Source organism: Schistocerca cancellata, chromosome 1, assembly GCF_023864275.1.
Source record: "Schistocerca cancellata isolate TAMUIC-IGC-003103 chromosome 1, iqSchCanc2.1, whole genome shotgun sequence".
In the NCBI taxonomy this organism is placed as follows: Eukaryota; Metazoa; Arthropoda; class Insecta; order Orthoptera; family Acrididae; genus Schistocerca; species Schistocerca cancellata.
The window spans coordinates 652,784,082-652,801,135 of NC_064626.1; the positions used below are offsets into that span (position 1 = coordinate 652,784,082).

Genomic DNA, 17,054 nt, shown 5'->3' on the forward strand with positions numbered 1-17,054 from the left:
GAAGATTTGTTCTCCGTAACCTAGAAATGATTCAGTAACATTTGTATCGCCTATAATCCGTTACTGTACAGGGGTTAAATATGATTTCAGTAACGACAATCTTCAGCATACAGCAGCATTTTCCTCACGTGAACACTAAGTTGACAAAAATTTGTGTCAGCCCGCATGGAGCACGGGAACGGCCGGTCTCACCTGTAGAGTGGTCATCTCCCACGGCTGCTCGAAGTGCGGGCCGCCGTTGGAGAGCCCCGTGTCCGCCATGCTCCAGTTGCCGCTCGCTGCTCACACCGGCCGTGGCACTAGGGGAACTACTGCCGCCGCCACCACAACGCCGCTCCAGGCCGGCCGCCGCCGGTCACGTGCCTCGCGCTCGCAACAATCTCCGGCGGTAGAGGGACGCGGGAAGCGCGCCGCGAGGCCCGGCTTTGTGGTCTGCCGCGCTTGAAGCCGGCTCACGGAAGTGTGCGTGCTGCGCGCCCCGCTGCTCTGCTCTGGCAGACTCCCATTTCCGTAAAGGGGCCCACACACGCACGAACCGACCCACTGACGATCTGATGTGTGGAGGCGTTTTGACCGACCGACGAACTTTCGTTGTCGGGCGGGTAGGACCATCCGACAGCCTCCCCCCCCTCCCCCCCCCCCCCCCAATTGAGCCATGTGTTCTGCTGTCATCCCAACTACTGACAAAAGTTCGTCTTTTGTCGCTGCGCGCGGGAGTGAATACTGCTCTATTAGATTAGTGCATAAGTTGGCAGAGTTTTTGTTTTGTGTGTTGTTGTTACAGTTGCTGTGGGTTTATTTATCGATTGTCATTTTTATTTACAGTTGCTATTTGAGTTTATTTATTGTTATTTTGTCATTTGGACGTAGTGACTGGAGCTGTAGACGCTAGACAATAGAGTACCAAGTGGAGAAATCGGAACATTTCCTACGTATTATTCTATTTTGAATGCAATAGCGGGGTGAAAGCAGCGGAGGCAGCCTGAAACATTTGCGCCGTGTATGGAGACAATGCCAACGGACAGAGCACGGCAAGAAAATTGTTTTCTTGTTTTAAGGAGGACCGATCTGACATTTGTGACTCTCCACGTTCAGGAAGCCTTCGGGATTTGGTGAAGACCGTTTAATCGCAATAATTCAAAATGATCCACGTCTGTGTAATTGAAAACTGGAAAATATGATGAACGGTGATCATTCCACCAACGTGCGACATTTGCATGCAGTGGGGAGGGTTAAGAAATAGGGTGTATGCATACCGCATGGTCTAAACCAGTATCACAAAAATCAGCGCGTGGCCATGTATACCGGATGATCAAAAAGTTAGTATAAGTTTGAAAACTTAATAAACCACGGAATAATGTAGACAGAGAGATAAAAATTGACACACATGCTTAGAATGACATGGGGCTTTATTAGAACCAAAAAGAAAACAAAGCTCACAAAATGTCCGACAGATGGCGCTGGACAGCAAAACGTCAGTGACTGCGCATGACAATCGTGTATAAAAGAAGCTGTAATGAGAGACAGAATGAGATGCGCCAGCAGTCGCAGCATTTTGACGTTACCTGAAATGGCGCTTTTAGTGAAGCTGTATTATCAGAATGGGGAATGTGCTAGTTCAGCGTTACGATCCTATCGCCATAGAAAGGGGATTCGAACGGGTAAAGGTCCGTTGACAAATGCAGCTCTGGCGAGAATGATTTCGAATTTCGAAGACACGGGTTGCTTAGACGATAGACCCCGTAGTGGCCGACCGAGCACAAGACGTAATGCTGCTGAGACAGTTCAGGAAAAATTGGAGACTGTAGCGGGTTCGTCTATGCACGGGGAAGTCAGCGCTCGTGCAGTCGCACGTCGCACCGACATTCCATAAACTACTGTTTGGTTCGCACTGAGGCGTACCCTCCGATGCTATCCATACAAAATACATCGGCATCGTGAACTGTTACCTGGCGATTTAGTGAAGCGGAGGGCGTTTGCGGTGTGGGCGTTTCAAAAGATGGCGGAAGATGACGATTGGTTGAGTAACGTGTTGTGGACCAACGAAGCTCATTTCACGCTCCGAGGGTCTGTCAACACCCACAACACCCACAACTACCGAAAATTCTAGAACTGTCGTGGAAACTCCATTGCACGACGAGAAAGTCACGGTATGGGTTGGATTTACCACATCTACCGTTATTGGGCCATTTTTCTTCGAAGAAATGAATGATTCTGGTTTTGTAACTGCTACCGTGACGGATGAGAGGTACGCCGATATGTTACAGAATCGCATCATCCACAGCCTGGCTGATAAACACCTGCTGGAACGTGCGATGTTTATGCAGGATGGCATTCCACACCATATTGCTAGACGCTTGAAAGATCTCTTGTGCGCGTCGTTTGGTGATGATCGTGTGCTCAGCCGCCACTTTCGTCATTCTTGGCCTCCCAGGTCCCCAGACCTCAGTCCGTGCGATTATTGGGTTTGGGGTTACCTGAAGTCGCAAGTGTATCGTGATAGACCGACATATCTAGGGATGCTGAAAGACAAAACCCAACTCAATGCCTCACCATAACTCCGGACATGCTTTACAGAGCTGTTCACAACATTATTCCTCGACTAAAGCTATTGTTGAGGAATGATGGTGGACATATTGAGCATTTCCTGTAAAGAACATATTCTTTGCTTTGTCTTACTTTGTTATGCTAATTATTGCTATTCTGATCAGATGAAGCTCCATCTGTCGGACATTTTTTGAACTTTTGTATTTTTTTTGTCTAATAAAACCCCATGTCATTCCAAGCATGTGTGTCAATTTGTACCTCTCTATCTACATTAGTCCGTGATTTATTCAGTTTTCAAATTTATACTGACTTTTTGATCACACGGTACATCTCTGCTCGCTTAACACCAATTGGCTTGTAAACAACACCGGGCATTCCTATCCTTTCTCGTTACTGGTGTCGATAAATGGCGTCTTTATGCTAACATAAGAAAAAGAAAGGAATGGTTGAGCCCAAACAAAGCAGCAACTTCCCATACAAAGACCTGCGCGGATCCACATAAGATAATGGTACGCATCTGGTGGAACTACGGTGGTGTGGTGTACTATGAAATGCTTCCCTGAGGTGTAACCGTCACTACTGACACTTATTGTCAACAAGTGAGATGTATTGCAGGCGCAGTCCGAGAACAAAGGGAGATAATGACAGTGGCACGTAAAGTGCCCTCCGCCACACACCGTTGGGTGGCTTGCGGAGTATAAATGTAGATGTAGATGTAGAACAACGACCAGGAACACCGTGAAGTGATGCTACTCCAAGATATTCTGCTAGACTGCGACCTCAGATTTTCACCTTTGCCGCACTCTGTCGAACAACCGTCCTTTCCGAATGAAAACAGGCTCCGAACAATGGCTCGATGAGCTTTTCCCCTCGAAACCACTTGATTTCTACAGTCTCGGAATCGAAAAGTTGCCGCAGCGGTGGCAGACTATTGCAAATAGGAGGAGAATATATTATTGATGAGTAAAATTTCTGTTATGTGTATCTGTTGTGTTTATCAAACTTACGGAAAAACGCCACGAACGTATGCACTAACCCAATAGTATACATGACAGGGCGCGAGGCGGACGAGGCTCTGAGGAAAGATTTTCTGGAGAAATTTAAAGACTCAGTTGTCTGTGGGACACGTTGTGCGAGGAGTACAACAACACAGATGGAAAAATGAAGCACTTTACCATTCTTTAACGAAATCATAATGGTTTCTTGTAGCACATAGAAAGAATAAAGGTGCATCGACCGTATCTATTTCTGTTTATAGGTTTCAGATACTTATCGGAAAAACTCTAAAAACCGAAATATCGACTTTTAATGAATGTTAATGCATAAAATATACTTGCTTAATTGTTGAATAAGTCCTTTCTCCACCGAAGCCCTCTGCAATGAAGAACAAAGAGCGGGATTTTTTTTTATTGTTCTAACAGTTGCTAAATGCTTCATTTCTTATGTATGTTGCTAAATGTTTCATTCATTATATATCTGTTGTATTTATTAGATGATGTGTGACACCGTCATGTGTAGTCTTTCTTCTTTGAATCTGAAATGAGTTTCTTAAACTTAAAGGTTATCTTTTATGCTATTTACATAAATAATTGCGTTGGTTTACATGAAAGTCTTTTGCTTTATTTATTTTACTTTACCATGATGTATTTCCTCAGTCAACCATTAATCACGTTGCAGGTTTCAGGGAGCAGTTTAGTTAATAACTGTGAGTATACAACACTGTGTTTGAGGTTCTCTTACCTTCCGCCAGTGGCTAGAAATCGTAATGCAGATAACAGCCTCATTTTGCAGCTTACGTCATCCTTCATGACTGTATCCTTCCTAGTTATGATGGTCTGACGATGTTCAGCCATTCTTAGATAATTACGACAATCATGGCTCCCAGCTACTTAATTAAAAAAAAATCTTGGACGAACTTCTTTCCTGGCATTAGCCACTTCTTTGCCCATAGATATTTCGACCTTCTTTGGCTAAGACAAACCTCCGTTTTAGTTTCCGTGCGAAACCAGGCGGTATCTCGTTGTATATACACTCAATGAAAAGATAAACAAGTCACGACGATGATGCATCGCTGCAATCGTTAAGTGCAGTCGGATGGGATATGTGTAGGACTGTAGGCTGCCACAAAAGTGGTCGGTCGGTCGATAAATTGGTGGGTGTATAGAGGCCTTAAAGGCGGGTAAACACGTAACTGACAAGCACGTGTGCTTCAGCATCTGTACTAAAATCTTGCACATGCATTTTGGTTGCACTTGCCGCCTTAAGCTCAGTCGATTTTCAATATGCATGCTTGTACGAGCTTAAGCCCCTAAAGACGGTCTAATTTGGTCGGTCCAACGAAGTCTTACGCGGCAATCAAACGGCTAGACGTAGCGTCTGATTTTCTCTGTAGGCTCTCGAGTTCATGGAGAACATACCCGCCATGTCTTCTGTTGGGTCGAAAGAGAGAAGAATTGGCATTGCTCTCATAACGCTACTAGACGCTTCTAAAGCAAGGAAAAAGGTATGTGTGGGCAAAAAAATAGTTGCTCTTTAGTCATCTGACGTTACTAAAAGACCTGGTTGACGACTATTTTCGTCGAGAATGTAGAAGCAGCCGCGCGGTGTAGCTGCGCGTTGTAGTCACGCGGTCCAGGGCGTCTTGCCACGGTTCGCGCGGCTCGCCTATCGGAGGTTCGAGTTCTCCCTCGGGCATAGGAGTGTGTGTTGTCCTTAGCGTAAGTTAGTTTAAGTTAGATTAAGTTGTGCGTAAGCCTAGGGACCGATGACCTCAGCAGATTGGCCCCATAGGAACTTACCACAAATTTACAAAAAAAAAAAAACAAAAAAAAATACTAGCACAGTTTCCTTACATTATTAAATTTTGCTGACTATCGATTGTGAATTAGGGATGGGAAAAATCAAGTGGTTAAACCGATACCGATGTCTTATTTATGAATAACCGGTGTTTTTCGGTATTTTTTTTGTATCGGTTATAATAGGTTTTCCCATGTTTTACTAATGATTGGGTAAAAAACCTGAATATCAACTTGAACTTGCCATGGCAGTAGAGCTAAATTTTTTTCGTTTCTAAATAAAGCTACTTTTAAAAAACGAGTAATGGTTACTGGTGACATTTCCATTGCTTTGAAATATTTGGTTCTTGCAGAAAATGGGAAAAGCAATCAGTGCTGTTTTAACAACAGCGCCGATAGAAACGAGCAACAGACATATGAAATAAGAATCGGTAGACAGCACTGCTATGAGAGTAAGATATCTGTTGCCGTGCGGCATAGCCAACTAGGCGGAACACTTGCGATAGACATGCCCGCACCTGGTCTGTAGAGTTGTTTGAGACTGTCGTCCTCGGACGCCGGTTGTATTGCAGAATGGTATCCGTCCCTAGTTTGGAAGTTTTTTTACGAAGTGTGGTAGCAGTGAAGTACAGTGCCTCATTAAAAACGAGGGGAAGGCACAACAAATTTACATCATACAAGGAGAACACATTCACAATATTTCTTACAAGAGAAGATAAGTTGGACTGATATATCTATAACATATTATGAATCTGGGATAATAACTGAACCCTTAATTTTGTGGTTGCTTCAGGGTGAAAAAATTATGCCATCCAAAATTAACGTTGCAGGAAAGTCATCATCGGGTCCTTCCGCTCTTTCCGCCGCCATCTGTGCTGGAGACACAGGCCGATTTCTGCCACAGCCTCACAGCCCCACATCGATAGAAATCTTCTACTCGTTCACCTTCGTTAAATTTTTGAACATTTGTCGGAATGCTTCATTTATTACTAAAAATAACAGTAATAAAAAAACTGGAGACGGGAAAAAACTGTACAACCGAGAACCTGTTGTTTGAGCGACAACCGCCATTCCTATTGTGAAGCAGAGCAGTGCCACAGAGAAGTAGTTAGTGCTGAAGAAAGACTGGTTGCCATTTCAAGGTTCTTGGCTACTGGATAGGAATATGCAGATCTAAATTTAGCACTGCAGTTCCTCCGCAAACTCTCTCAGAAACAATCACTAGCCGCGCGGAGTAGCCGTGCGGTCCAAGGCGCCATGCCAAGATTCGCGCGGCTCCCCCCTTCGGAGGTTCGAGTCCTCCCTGGCGCATGGGTATGTGTTCAGTCCTTAGCATTAGTTAGTCTAAGTTAAATTAAGTAGTGTGTAAGGCTAGGGACCCATATTAACTTACCACAAACTTCCAAAAAACGATCACTGGAACTTGTAAACATTATTTCTGTCAGTAAACACCTATATTACTCCACTAGTGACCAGCTCGGCATCGCACGGACAGCACAAATTACCTACGGCCTGTCGACTTGTATAGCGTAGCGGTAGTGTTACTTACAGACCACTAGAGTTACGATTACAATCCACAGAACAACTTTAGGCAGCTGAGTGACATCATTTTCATATAAGTTAAACGATGGAAGCAGTGCGTGCCAGAAAACTTCCCAGAAGGCACGAATGTCGTTTGTTCTATACTGAATTGGCTTTCGGAGTGACATTTCGTGGCAATGATCCTAGTTGCGACGTACCGCGCCGCTTATTCTGCCCTGAATGTACGAATAGTGAAAATCTTATGAAAATTCCTACGATAGTTCCTCAGATTACTCTTCACATTCAGACAAAAACGCGACGGAAGAATTTACTGTAAAAAAATGTACTGAAGGAGAAGATAAGTACAGATGGATATATTGTAGTAATAACAGTTTCGTGTGACTCAGTGATTTAGTGCAAGTCTCTCAATTGGATGGCACTTCATGTCCGTACTGGACAAAATTAAATTGATCCATGAGAATGCGCTGGCAGCACAAGGTGTACAAACTCCAGAACGGGAAATGACAGTGGGCCACACAAACGCGACGAGGAGGCCTCGGAGCTGGCGGAGAATCGCCGACGCTGCAGTGAGCGGCGAAGAGCAGACGGGCGCTCCCGATGGCGCAGGAGCAGCCCGCGCTGCCAGAGGCGTCATGATAATAGCCGGAGTGACGAAAACTGACGCACCGGAAATCAGTCGCATTGTTCTGCAAATACTCGGTGACAGCTGTGGGGCGGTGAAACTGTCGTGTTTTTTCCAAATGCGTCTCTCCCAACCATCTGCAGAACTCTTTCGAAATCTTCTGTAGTCATCCACAGAAAATTTATGAATTTCATTCCATTCTCTATTTTTAAGATGTGAAGATCGTACCTTTTTCTGTTTCCTGCTTTAAAAAACTCACGAATCCACGAATATTTATGAGGAACATCAATCTGATGGTGTCCAAAGAAAAGATATGTGGATACGTTAAGGCACATCAGCACTGAAGGCGCCGCACTAGACGTGTCGTGTCTGTTACCGGTGCAAAATGGTTCAAATGGCTCTGAGCACTATGGGACTTAACTTCTAAGGTCATCAGTCCCCTAGAACTTAGAACTACTTAAACCTAACTAACCTAAGGACATCACACACATCCATGCCCGAGGCAGGATTCGAACCTGCGACCGTAGCGGTCACGCATTTCCAGACTGTAGCTCCTTTAACCGCTTGGCCACACTGGCCGGCTTACCGGTGCATGAGAGCTAGAGTCGCGCCGCGCAGACCTATTATTCCAGTGAGTTCTGCCATTAAGTGGCAATAGTATCGTTTTCACAGTGGTGGCTGACTTTAATTCATCATAGTTCAGCCAGTTTGCAACGAAATATTTTTAAAATTTGTAAACAAACGCCCCTCGTAAATCAGTCTACAGTCTACCTGTTAGCGAAAACCTTAACAGCACGCCTAACACAGTTCCTGACATTAGCCTGAACATACTGTCAGAAGCGAGCAGAGGACCTCAATTTATACATGTATAGATGCTCATTTTAGCTGGTGTACAAAACTTAAGGGCGAAGGTAACATTTGCAGGATGTCATTGGCAAGTAACGCAGCTCTATGAAGCTTGAACCATACTAAGGAAGAACTGGTACAGTATAGTACAGAAGGTAATTGGAAGAAATAAGTAATGAGACGAACAGATATGGCAATTTTGTTCAAAGATAATTTATGATGATCCCCTGGACACTACAAAAGGCGGGACATGGATTTTAGTAGGCTGCGTGAAGTGTGTCATTCTGGCCACAACGTTGGTAAGGAGTTCTTGTGGCAGGACGTTCCATTTCTCCACCAATGCGGTTGGCAACTGCATACGTGCTCGATGGGATTTGAGTTGGGAGAAATGGAAGGGCAGTCCATTCGCCGAATATTCTCTCGTCCCAAGAGCTCCTCCACCTGCACAGTTCGATATGGTCGGGCATTGTAGTACATAAAACTGAAGTCCGGGCCGAAAGCACAGGTGGAAAGACCCACAGGGGGAATGAGTAGAATGTCACAATAACGTCGACCAATGAGTTTACCGCATTCAGAGATTTGGAGGTCAGGACACCCTCGCTACATTATGATGATGGTGATGTTTGGTTTGCGGGGTTCTCAACTGCGCGGTCATCAGCGCCTGTACGTACATAGTCCCTATTTTTACACAGTCCATGATGATGAAATGATGAGGACAACACAAACACCCAGTCTCTGGGTAGAGAAAATCCCCAAACCGGCAGGGAATCGAACCCGGCACCCCGTGATCCAGAGGCAGCAGCGCTAGCCGTTAGACCACAGGCTGCGGACTCGCTACAGACCATAAAACCTGGACCATCAAAACGATCATATTCGACTATGCTCCTATGTGCACTACGCGTTCCCACCTTTCTCCATGTGAGAATAATTGAACGTGATCGTTTTGGAGGTCCAGTTGTTATGATGTAGCGAGGGACAATGCTGTATGGGCGCACTGATCTCCAAAGCTTTGAATACGATACACTCACCGTTTAACGTTGTTGTGACACGGTACTCTTTCCCATGTGTGTACTTTCGTTGTCCATTCGGATCTGACTTCATTTCTATGGATGACAATGCACGACCGCTTCGAACAGAGCTGGTGGAGGTGCTTTTGGAACGAGAGCGTATTCGGCGAATGGACTGTCCAGCCCTTTCCCCCAACTTAAACCCAGTCGAACACGTGTGGGACACATCGAAGATATGTATTTCAACGTGCCCACACGCACCAACGACCATCCAGCAGTTTTCAACCGCATTCGTGGAGAAATGGAACACACTACCACAAGAACTCCTTACCAGCCCTTTGACCAGAATAGCAGCACGTTGCAGGGCATGGATTGCCGTCAGTGGTGATCGCACACCCAATTAAGGAACATGTCACGCCTGTTGTAATGCCCAGGGGACTTCCATATGTAACATTGATTTCAGTGTAGTTATTGTCTTTCAATAAAATTGTCATTTCTGTTCGTCTCACTGTGTATTAGTTTCAGTTACCTTCTGTGCTATACTGTAACAGTTCGTTCTTTGTACAGTTCAAGTTTCATCAAGCTATGTTTCGTGACAGTGACACAAAGTATAAGTTATTTTCTTCCTTAAGTTTTGCACACCAGTGTCCTTTTAACTTCTCGTGTTCTCTAATTGATTTTTTTGCTGTTGCTGAGTTAGCATGAGGTCCTACAAACGTGTGAGATCCTTATACAGTTAAAGGAACTTCACAATCACTTCACATTCTGCAATGAGGCGATGTTAAGGGCTCGTCACGACGTTCAGGCTAGCAGTGGAACAACAGGGACGCCACCCCACCCACCATTGCTGCTAAATTTATTCAAGATGTCGGATCCAAGATAGCGACGATAGATGTGGCAACATTGCAACGATGTCATGGCGGAAAGTTCACATTTTGGCGGGAAAATAGGTCAATTGGGCTACCTCCACTAACCTAACCCACACCACTCCCACTCCCATCCCCTCTCCTACACCAGAAAATAGTGGGAACTTCAAATTTCAGCAGGACAACGCAACACACCATGGCTACCTCCTCTAATCTAAGAAAATGGCGGGAAAATAGCTCACTTGGGCTACCTCCACTAACCTAAGTCATCTGATCTTCACCTCTTCCTAGGAATTGGTGGAAAAATGGCTCATCATGTGCTGGATAGGATGTATGTAAGTATTTATTTTACATGCAGTGTTTACTTAAACAATTTGAGGCAGTAACTCCGTCCAGTGTGTTCACCATGAGGTCTGGAGTCCAACTGACCTAGTACACAGTACTGCCACAAGAGTGCGCCATTGTCCCTCCTGTGATGTAATCCAAGATGGCAGTCTGGGGAGGGGGAAAAATAGTGGGAAACGGGCACAGCCTGTTCTGGGCTGCTGGATAGGATGGATGTAAGACTTTATTTTGCATGCAGTGTTTATTCAAACAGTTTGAAGCAGTAGCTCCATCCAGTATATTCAGCATGAGGTCTGGAGTCCAACGGACCTAGTACACACTACTGCCACAATAGCGCACCATTGTCCCTCCTGTGACGTAATCTAACATGGCAGTCTGTGGAGGGGGAAAAATACTGGGAAAAGGACTCAGACTGTTTTGGGCTGCTGGAGAGAGGAAGGAGTGTATTTCATATATTTTGGAAAAAAATTATTTAGAGGCAGATTTGACTTGGTATATTTATTACGTTGATACAAAACACCCTGACGTGCTTGAGGTCACAGTAAATAGTCTACAGATCAACAAACTACTCGTAAATAATGCAGTGCTCTGATGTGCAGAGAAGCAAACAACTCATAAATTACCGAAATAATGCACTAAACAGCATACAGACGTGCATACTACTCGTAGATCACCGAAATAATGCATGACGAAGGCTCTGCAAACACGCTCACAACGCTTAAACAGGCGAAAATAAAGCAGTGAACAAACACTCATTGCACATAAAAAACGATTTTGAACTATCGTCAACTGCGATGTACAGTGAACTGTTCCAACATGCGCACACACAAATGCTGCAACGAGCCACAGCCGGACGCTAGCCAGCACTGGAGCATGAACTACTGCTCTCAGGCCACTGCCGACACCAGGTGAAAGTCACGTCGTCTCCAGTTAGAGCTCTGATGTCACATGTCTATGCAAATAAGAGGCGAGTCACCCTCTGGGCCTCACGCGTGTGTTAATGTTGCTGGTGCGAAACCTCTCTACCTGTGGATACTGACGCCACAGGTCACGCTATAGAAATATGTTCCAATGCTTCCCAGAATAGCATAGGGTGCATTGTTTCTAGCCATCCTAATGGGTCATGTGAGACGCCTCTGGCCGCATACATGCTTACCCAGCCACGATGCATACCTGGTGATCCAGCACAGGCCTAATTGCGAAGTGAAAGATGTCTGTGTAGCGACTCACCTCCGCAAGAGCAGTTAAATGCAGTCAGTGTTATACTGATGTCTCGTGTCTATGTAAATAACAGTCAAACTCCCCCCTGGACATGATGTTGATATCTTCAGCAATGCTATTAGAAACTGTTAACGAAAATAACCCAGAATAACACCCAATGCTTTCTCCTTCGCGATCCTAAAGAGACTGCCTGTGCATTACTCGTAAGTGCCGTCTAGGAATTGGTAAAATTTCACAGAAGTATTTAACCCTCACTTTTGTTGTAACTTTCGTGACGTCTCAGCTTGTCTGAAAGGAAATTCCTGTCCTAACAGGACCTGTTCACGAAAATAGTCCAGGATAACACCGATTGCATTCTTCCTGATGGTCCGAACAAGGCACTCCGTCCATCACGTGTTACCCTTCCTGGAAATCGTTAAGTCCTTCTTTCAACAAACATCTCTGAAACACAAACGTTCTCACTGCTATTTAGAGGCTCCCAGGCCCTGGCACAAAGGATGTTTTGTAAATGAATAGAGCATTCTGGTTGGCTTGAATTTAACCGCCAAATTACTGATGCTGCTGGTGTGGAAGCAATGTCCTCCTTTTTTTCTGCAGACAAGACTTTCAGTGGCAAACAACTATTTTGTACAGATCGGCATATTGCACTGACAGTTAAACCCTGCAAAAGTGATCTACAGATCATCAAATACAGCCCACGTATTCAACATGCCGCTGTGCAGCGCCAACAGAGGAAACTACCACCGTAAATGCGGCCCATGACCACAGCCGTGGATAAGCGTGTCAACCAGAGAGAGAGGCCAGCCACCTGTGGACTACCCCACATCCCAGGAGAAAGCTATCAATAACCCCAGTGCCAACACTCGTCATATTGAATCTTCTCAAATTCCCACAGAGTATACACGCAACACACACTGTTCCGAAGGAAACTCAACACAAATTTCACTACTCACCTACCCAAGGAGAGCTGTGAGCCAAATAATCATAAGCCATAAGCTTCCTCAGACTCGCTGAACTGATGTACAAAGGATGGGGAAGCCCCAACTTGGAACAAAGGCCTTAACTGTTTCCGGATCCAGCCTGTTTTCTTGCTGCTACGCTTTCTACAGCTATCTCCAGACTCACAAGAATATTGGGAACTAGACACATATTTATCAGTGTAACTACAATTAAATATTAGCGTTGTTGCCGTAGTCTGACATCGAGCAGTGTTCTGGATATGTCTCCTAACGACCGTGGTTCTGGTACGAACTCAGTATCTATAGTGCACATAACTTTCCACTTAAAAAAAAAAATATATATATATATATATATATATATATATATATATATATATATATATATTTCATTCCCCTCACGGCTATCGATGTGTTGAATCTATACCTCCCTCACGATAGGACACGCAATAGCGACCACCAGATACTCGTACATACACCGTGAAAACTGTTGTACAAAGACTTTGTTGGTTCCCCTAGGCACAAAGGCGTCACTGCTTCTGTCCCCAAACTATTTGCTAGCTTTCTACACACTTCTCCAGAGTCTGGGGTTACACGATCAAACGTATTTTTACGTGGTTTGCCAGAATATTATACCAGTTACACGATACTTCTCGATATCAAGCACATAACATATCCTACCGATCGCTCGCACAACGTAATTCCGAAGATATGGACTGGAAATTATTTCTCTACAAAACTGAAACTTTAGTGAGGTGGAGCGTGCTGTAAACCGTTGAGTAACTAGAAAATCCCGTCTGCGAAGACCTTATCGTGGAAGAAATAGAGGTAACTGATATTTCCGCTCGCGAATACCGATGTTGGTGATATAACATTTTCCAAATCATCCTTATAATTTACAAACCCAACTAAGTTGTTTCTCATATCTAAAGAAGCAGCAAATGTGTGCTCTACTCATCTTTCACCTGCTAGATGCACTGAACACACACCAAAATTGATTTTCTCTCAACCAAATAAAGATGGGAAATGTGAAGAAGCAGTCAATATGACAATTTACGTCGGAGGGAATAAGGGTCCAGCGCAAACACATGTCCATATTGAATCTTCTCAAATTTCCACGCTATCACGAAAGCTGTCCAACTCATACTAAGTATTAGTTCGCTATTAGGCTGTCTAGAGCACGACACGGTTAAGTCAGCTACATTCCTGCTTCCCAACAGGCGTTTCCATTCTGACGGCTCCTGCCGATAACGGAAAACGTGAATCATACCCGCCACAGGCCATCGCCAGCACGCCACGCACCCCTAGACAGAATCGTCCTAGAAAATCGGTCACATATATATTTGATCGCTATACTTACAATTAGATGTTACGATTGCGGTCTCAGTTTGCGGTCTCAATTGAATGACATTCGACAATGAGCGAAGTATCGGAAATACACCCTGCTGACGGCTGTGGCTCATGAAATACAAATATCTGTACCATTCTTATGACTTTACATCTCTTCCCTTTGCTATCACAGTATTCCACCTTCCTTACGACTGGACATAGTCATTTCCTTTGCACGTATCAGAACACAAACACATACTTTATAAGCCTGCTGCTCAAGCCGAACCTATCACGTATTCCTATTACTAAGTATAATACTTCGTCAATAACTGATTACTGGCGATACGAAATAATACTGACCGAAAGTAAACGATGGGTGGACATGTCTCATAAGTTTTTCTTGCAAGTGGTACCACTGTGTCTTAGAAAGAGAGGCGTAATCGTCTCCAAACTGCCAGATTTTAAAAGACCCGATCGCAAAAACTACTGTAAGCTACTGTCACAAGCGGTCTTGGTTCTACAGTTGCATACAAGTATCCGTGTTAAAAGCTATACTGGCTTTATAAATCGAGGTATGGCATTACCTCTGAATGAAGTGGTTTTTTTCCAGATAAATACTTTGACACTGAATACAGACGGTGATCACCGGAGTGTATAATATCAGATCAACAGTGTGGTTACACGTCGCTGACGGTGCAACCTCGTAATAAAATTACCGAATTTAGAAAGTGATTCAGCTAAGGAACGTGGTACGTAACCGGTATTTGCAATTCCTTCACGCCGCCGCCGCTAGATATTTCTCCAGCATTTGTAACACATTCTGTCTCGATCCCATGTCAGAGGTTTGATGGTATATCGACTGGGTTATAGGCGGTGGTTGATTGAGAAGGTGTGCTGATTGAGGTCGTAAGAAATGTACACAGGCTTTTCAGATCTCCAGTGTTATGCTATCCACTAGAAATACTGTCTGGGATTTGGAATCAAGTCTCTCCATTCAACCACATACTTGCGTTGATTTCTATGGAGAAGTCCTTTAATGATTACAGTTACGAGTGAACCTTTCCTTGCACTCTCATTTCTCAAAAAGAGTCACCTTTCTCGAAGCTATCTGCCACAATAAAATTCCAACGTCGTTTTAGGTAGTCCCTTTGCATCTTGCAACTGCTGCCATTTGTAACGCCGGAAATGCATATCCTCCTATTTCCATCTATTGTACTATAAATTTGTTTTCCTTATTTTTGTTACCTGAATATATAACATTTCTGTGTCTTCGTATATTGTAATTGTTTTACTATTTGTATATATATATATATTTATGCATTTATGTCGATGTATAATTGGTTTGTTTCGTAAATATTATTTGTATTTTTACGCTGGGTCTTGCCTAGGGAAAACTGCTATCGAACGGTTACATCGATAGGTCGTGTGAAGAATCAAAGTGTGTAGGATCTTTGGTAGTGTTAACTCTGCCGCGTGGAGCGCGGGCAGAGAGAGAGTCTGGCTGGAGTAGCGAGTGGAGCAGGTGTGTTGTGTGAAGCTCCCGCGAGTTGCCGCGCTTTCGGGGTTTGGCAGCATGTAATTGCACTCGACTTGCGATGATAGTTTCTGACATGGTGTCGCGGACGGGAAGCATTAGCTGGCGCACATCAAGAGCCCGTTTCGTCTGGTGACCGTGTCGAGAAGAAGGCGCGCCAACATCCAGCTTCTGCAACAGCGACGGCCGACAATGAGTGACTGTCGCCACCTCCTCGATCGACGGCTTCAAACCTTCAATCAACCAACAAGGAAGACTGGAAGCACGTAAAGTTTTAGAACTGTAGGGCAGACCTCAGCTTTTCAAACTTTTCAAATTGTTGCATCACAAAATTACAGCTACTTAGCATGAACCTTTGTTGCTCATTGTCCCAATTGCATTACCAAGCAGGGTCCCTTCCTTTTCCGGAATGAACCCGAATGTCGTTCAAATTCAGACGCCAGCATCATTCGATTTCACAGCTTTAATTTCAAAGTTCAGTTAAGGTATTCATAGCTGGCTACAATATTCAGATTACACAAGCACAAATTAAGAGTGTGAGTTTTGTTACCGTATTTTAGCTTACCTGTGACTGCAGCTCAGCTTGGTACGTACTAAATTTTACTATTGTTAATTGTTCAGAATCATTTAATTCAAGTTCAAAGTTAAATCTCTTATTTCTAAATTGCGTAGATTCAAGTAGCTTTTGAAATGATTGTTGAGGTAGTCCAAGACTAACCGTATTCTACTGAATTTCGATGTGCTTCAGGAAGAAAGCTCACTATTAACTTCAGTAACTAAATTAACTTTCGATTTTCCGGTTTTATTAATTTTTTTCCTGAATTAAGTCAGAGTGTAGCGAAATTTATTACTTCTGACAAACTTTCAGTTTTCACACTACACTTGTCAACCTTCAGTTGCCACGCTTCTAGTGCTAATTATATGTGTAATAATCTTTCTTTTTCAGTTACTATAGTAATTGTCCTTAGGACTGGCGACCGTAATTTCCCCCAAATCTCAAATATCTAATTACCGCTAGTTGATTGTTAGCGTAACGGCCGCACATTTACTTTCTTTATTAACTTTACCCCTATTTCAAAATTAATTTCCTCCAGTTTCATTAGCATTTTTCCTTTCATTTAGATGTAACCCTTTCCTCCCTCTTTACTGACAAATTAACCTCGGTGACGATTGCTTTTCCCAAATTTCCATTAGGTACACGCGGTTTAATTTTTCACTGTCATTAAGGTCGATAAGTGAGGGGGAGGTTACACATTTCTGCAGCTTTACGCACGTGATCATTCCAATTTTAGTCGGAACTGAGTAGAAGTGGTGAAAGCTACAAGGTGCATTCAAGTTCTAAGGCCTCCGATTTTTTTTCTAATTAACTACTCACCCGAAATCGATTAAACTGGCGTTATTTGTCGCCGTAATCGCCCTGCAGACGTACACATTTTTCACAACG

General features: G+C 43.9%; 1 protein-coding gene across 3 annotated transcripts in view; it reads right to left on the reverse strand.

The window, feature by feature from the left end:
* The window catches only part of LOC126183439 (calpain-A), a 642,654-nt gene that overhangs the window by 370,916 nt on the left and 254,684 nt on the right, over positions 1–17,054 (reverse strand). Inside the window, exon 1 of one of the 3 annotated variants that reach the window (XM_049925454.1) lies at positions 193–339. The exons of the other annotated variants lie outside the window; for them this stretch is intronic. Within the exon in view, the coding sequence (XP_049781411.1) occupies positions 193–261 (69 nt within the window). The 5' untranslated portion in view covers positions 262–339. Of the gene's footprint in view, positions 1–192; positions 340–17,054 lie in introns of those variants that run through there. 3 annotated transcript variants of the gene reach the window in all.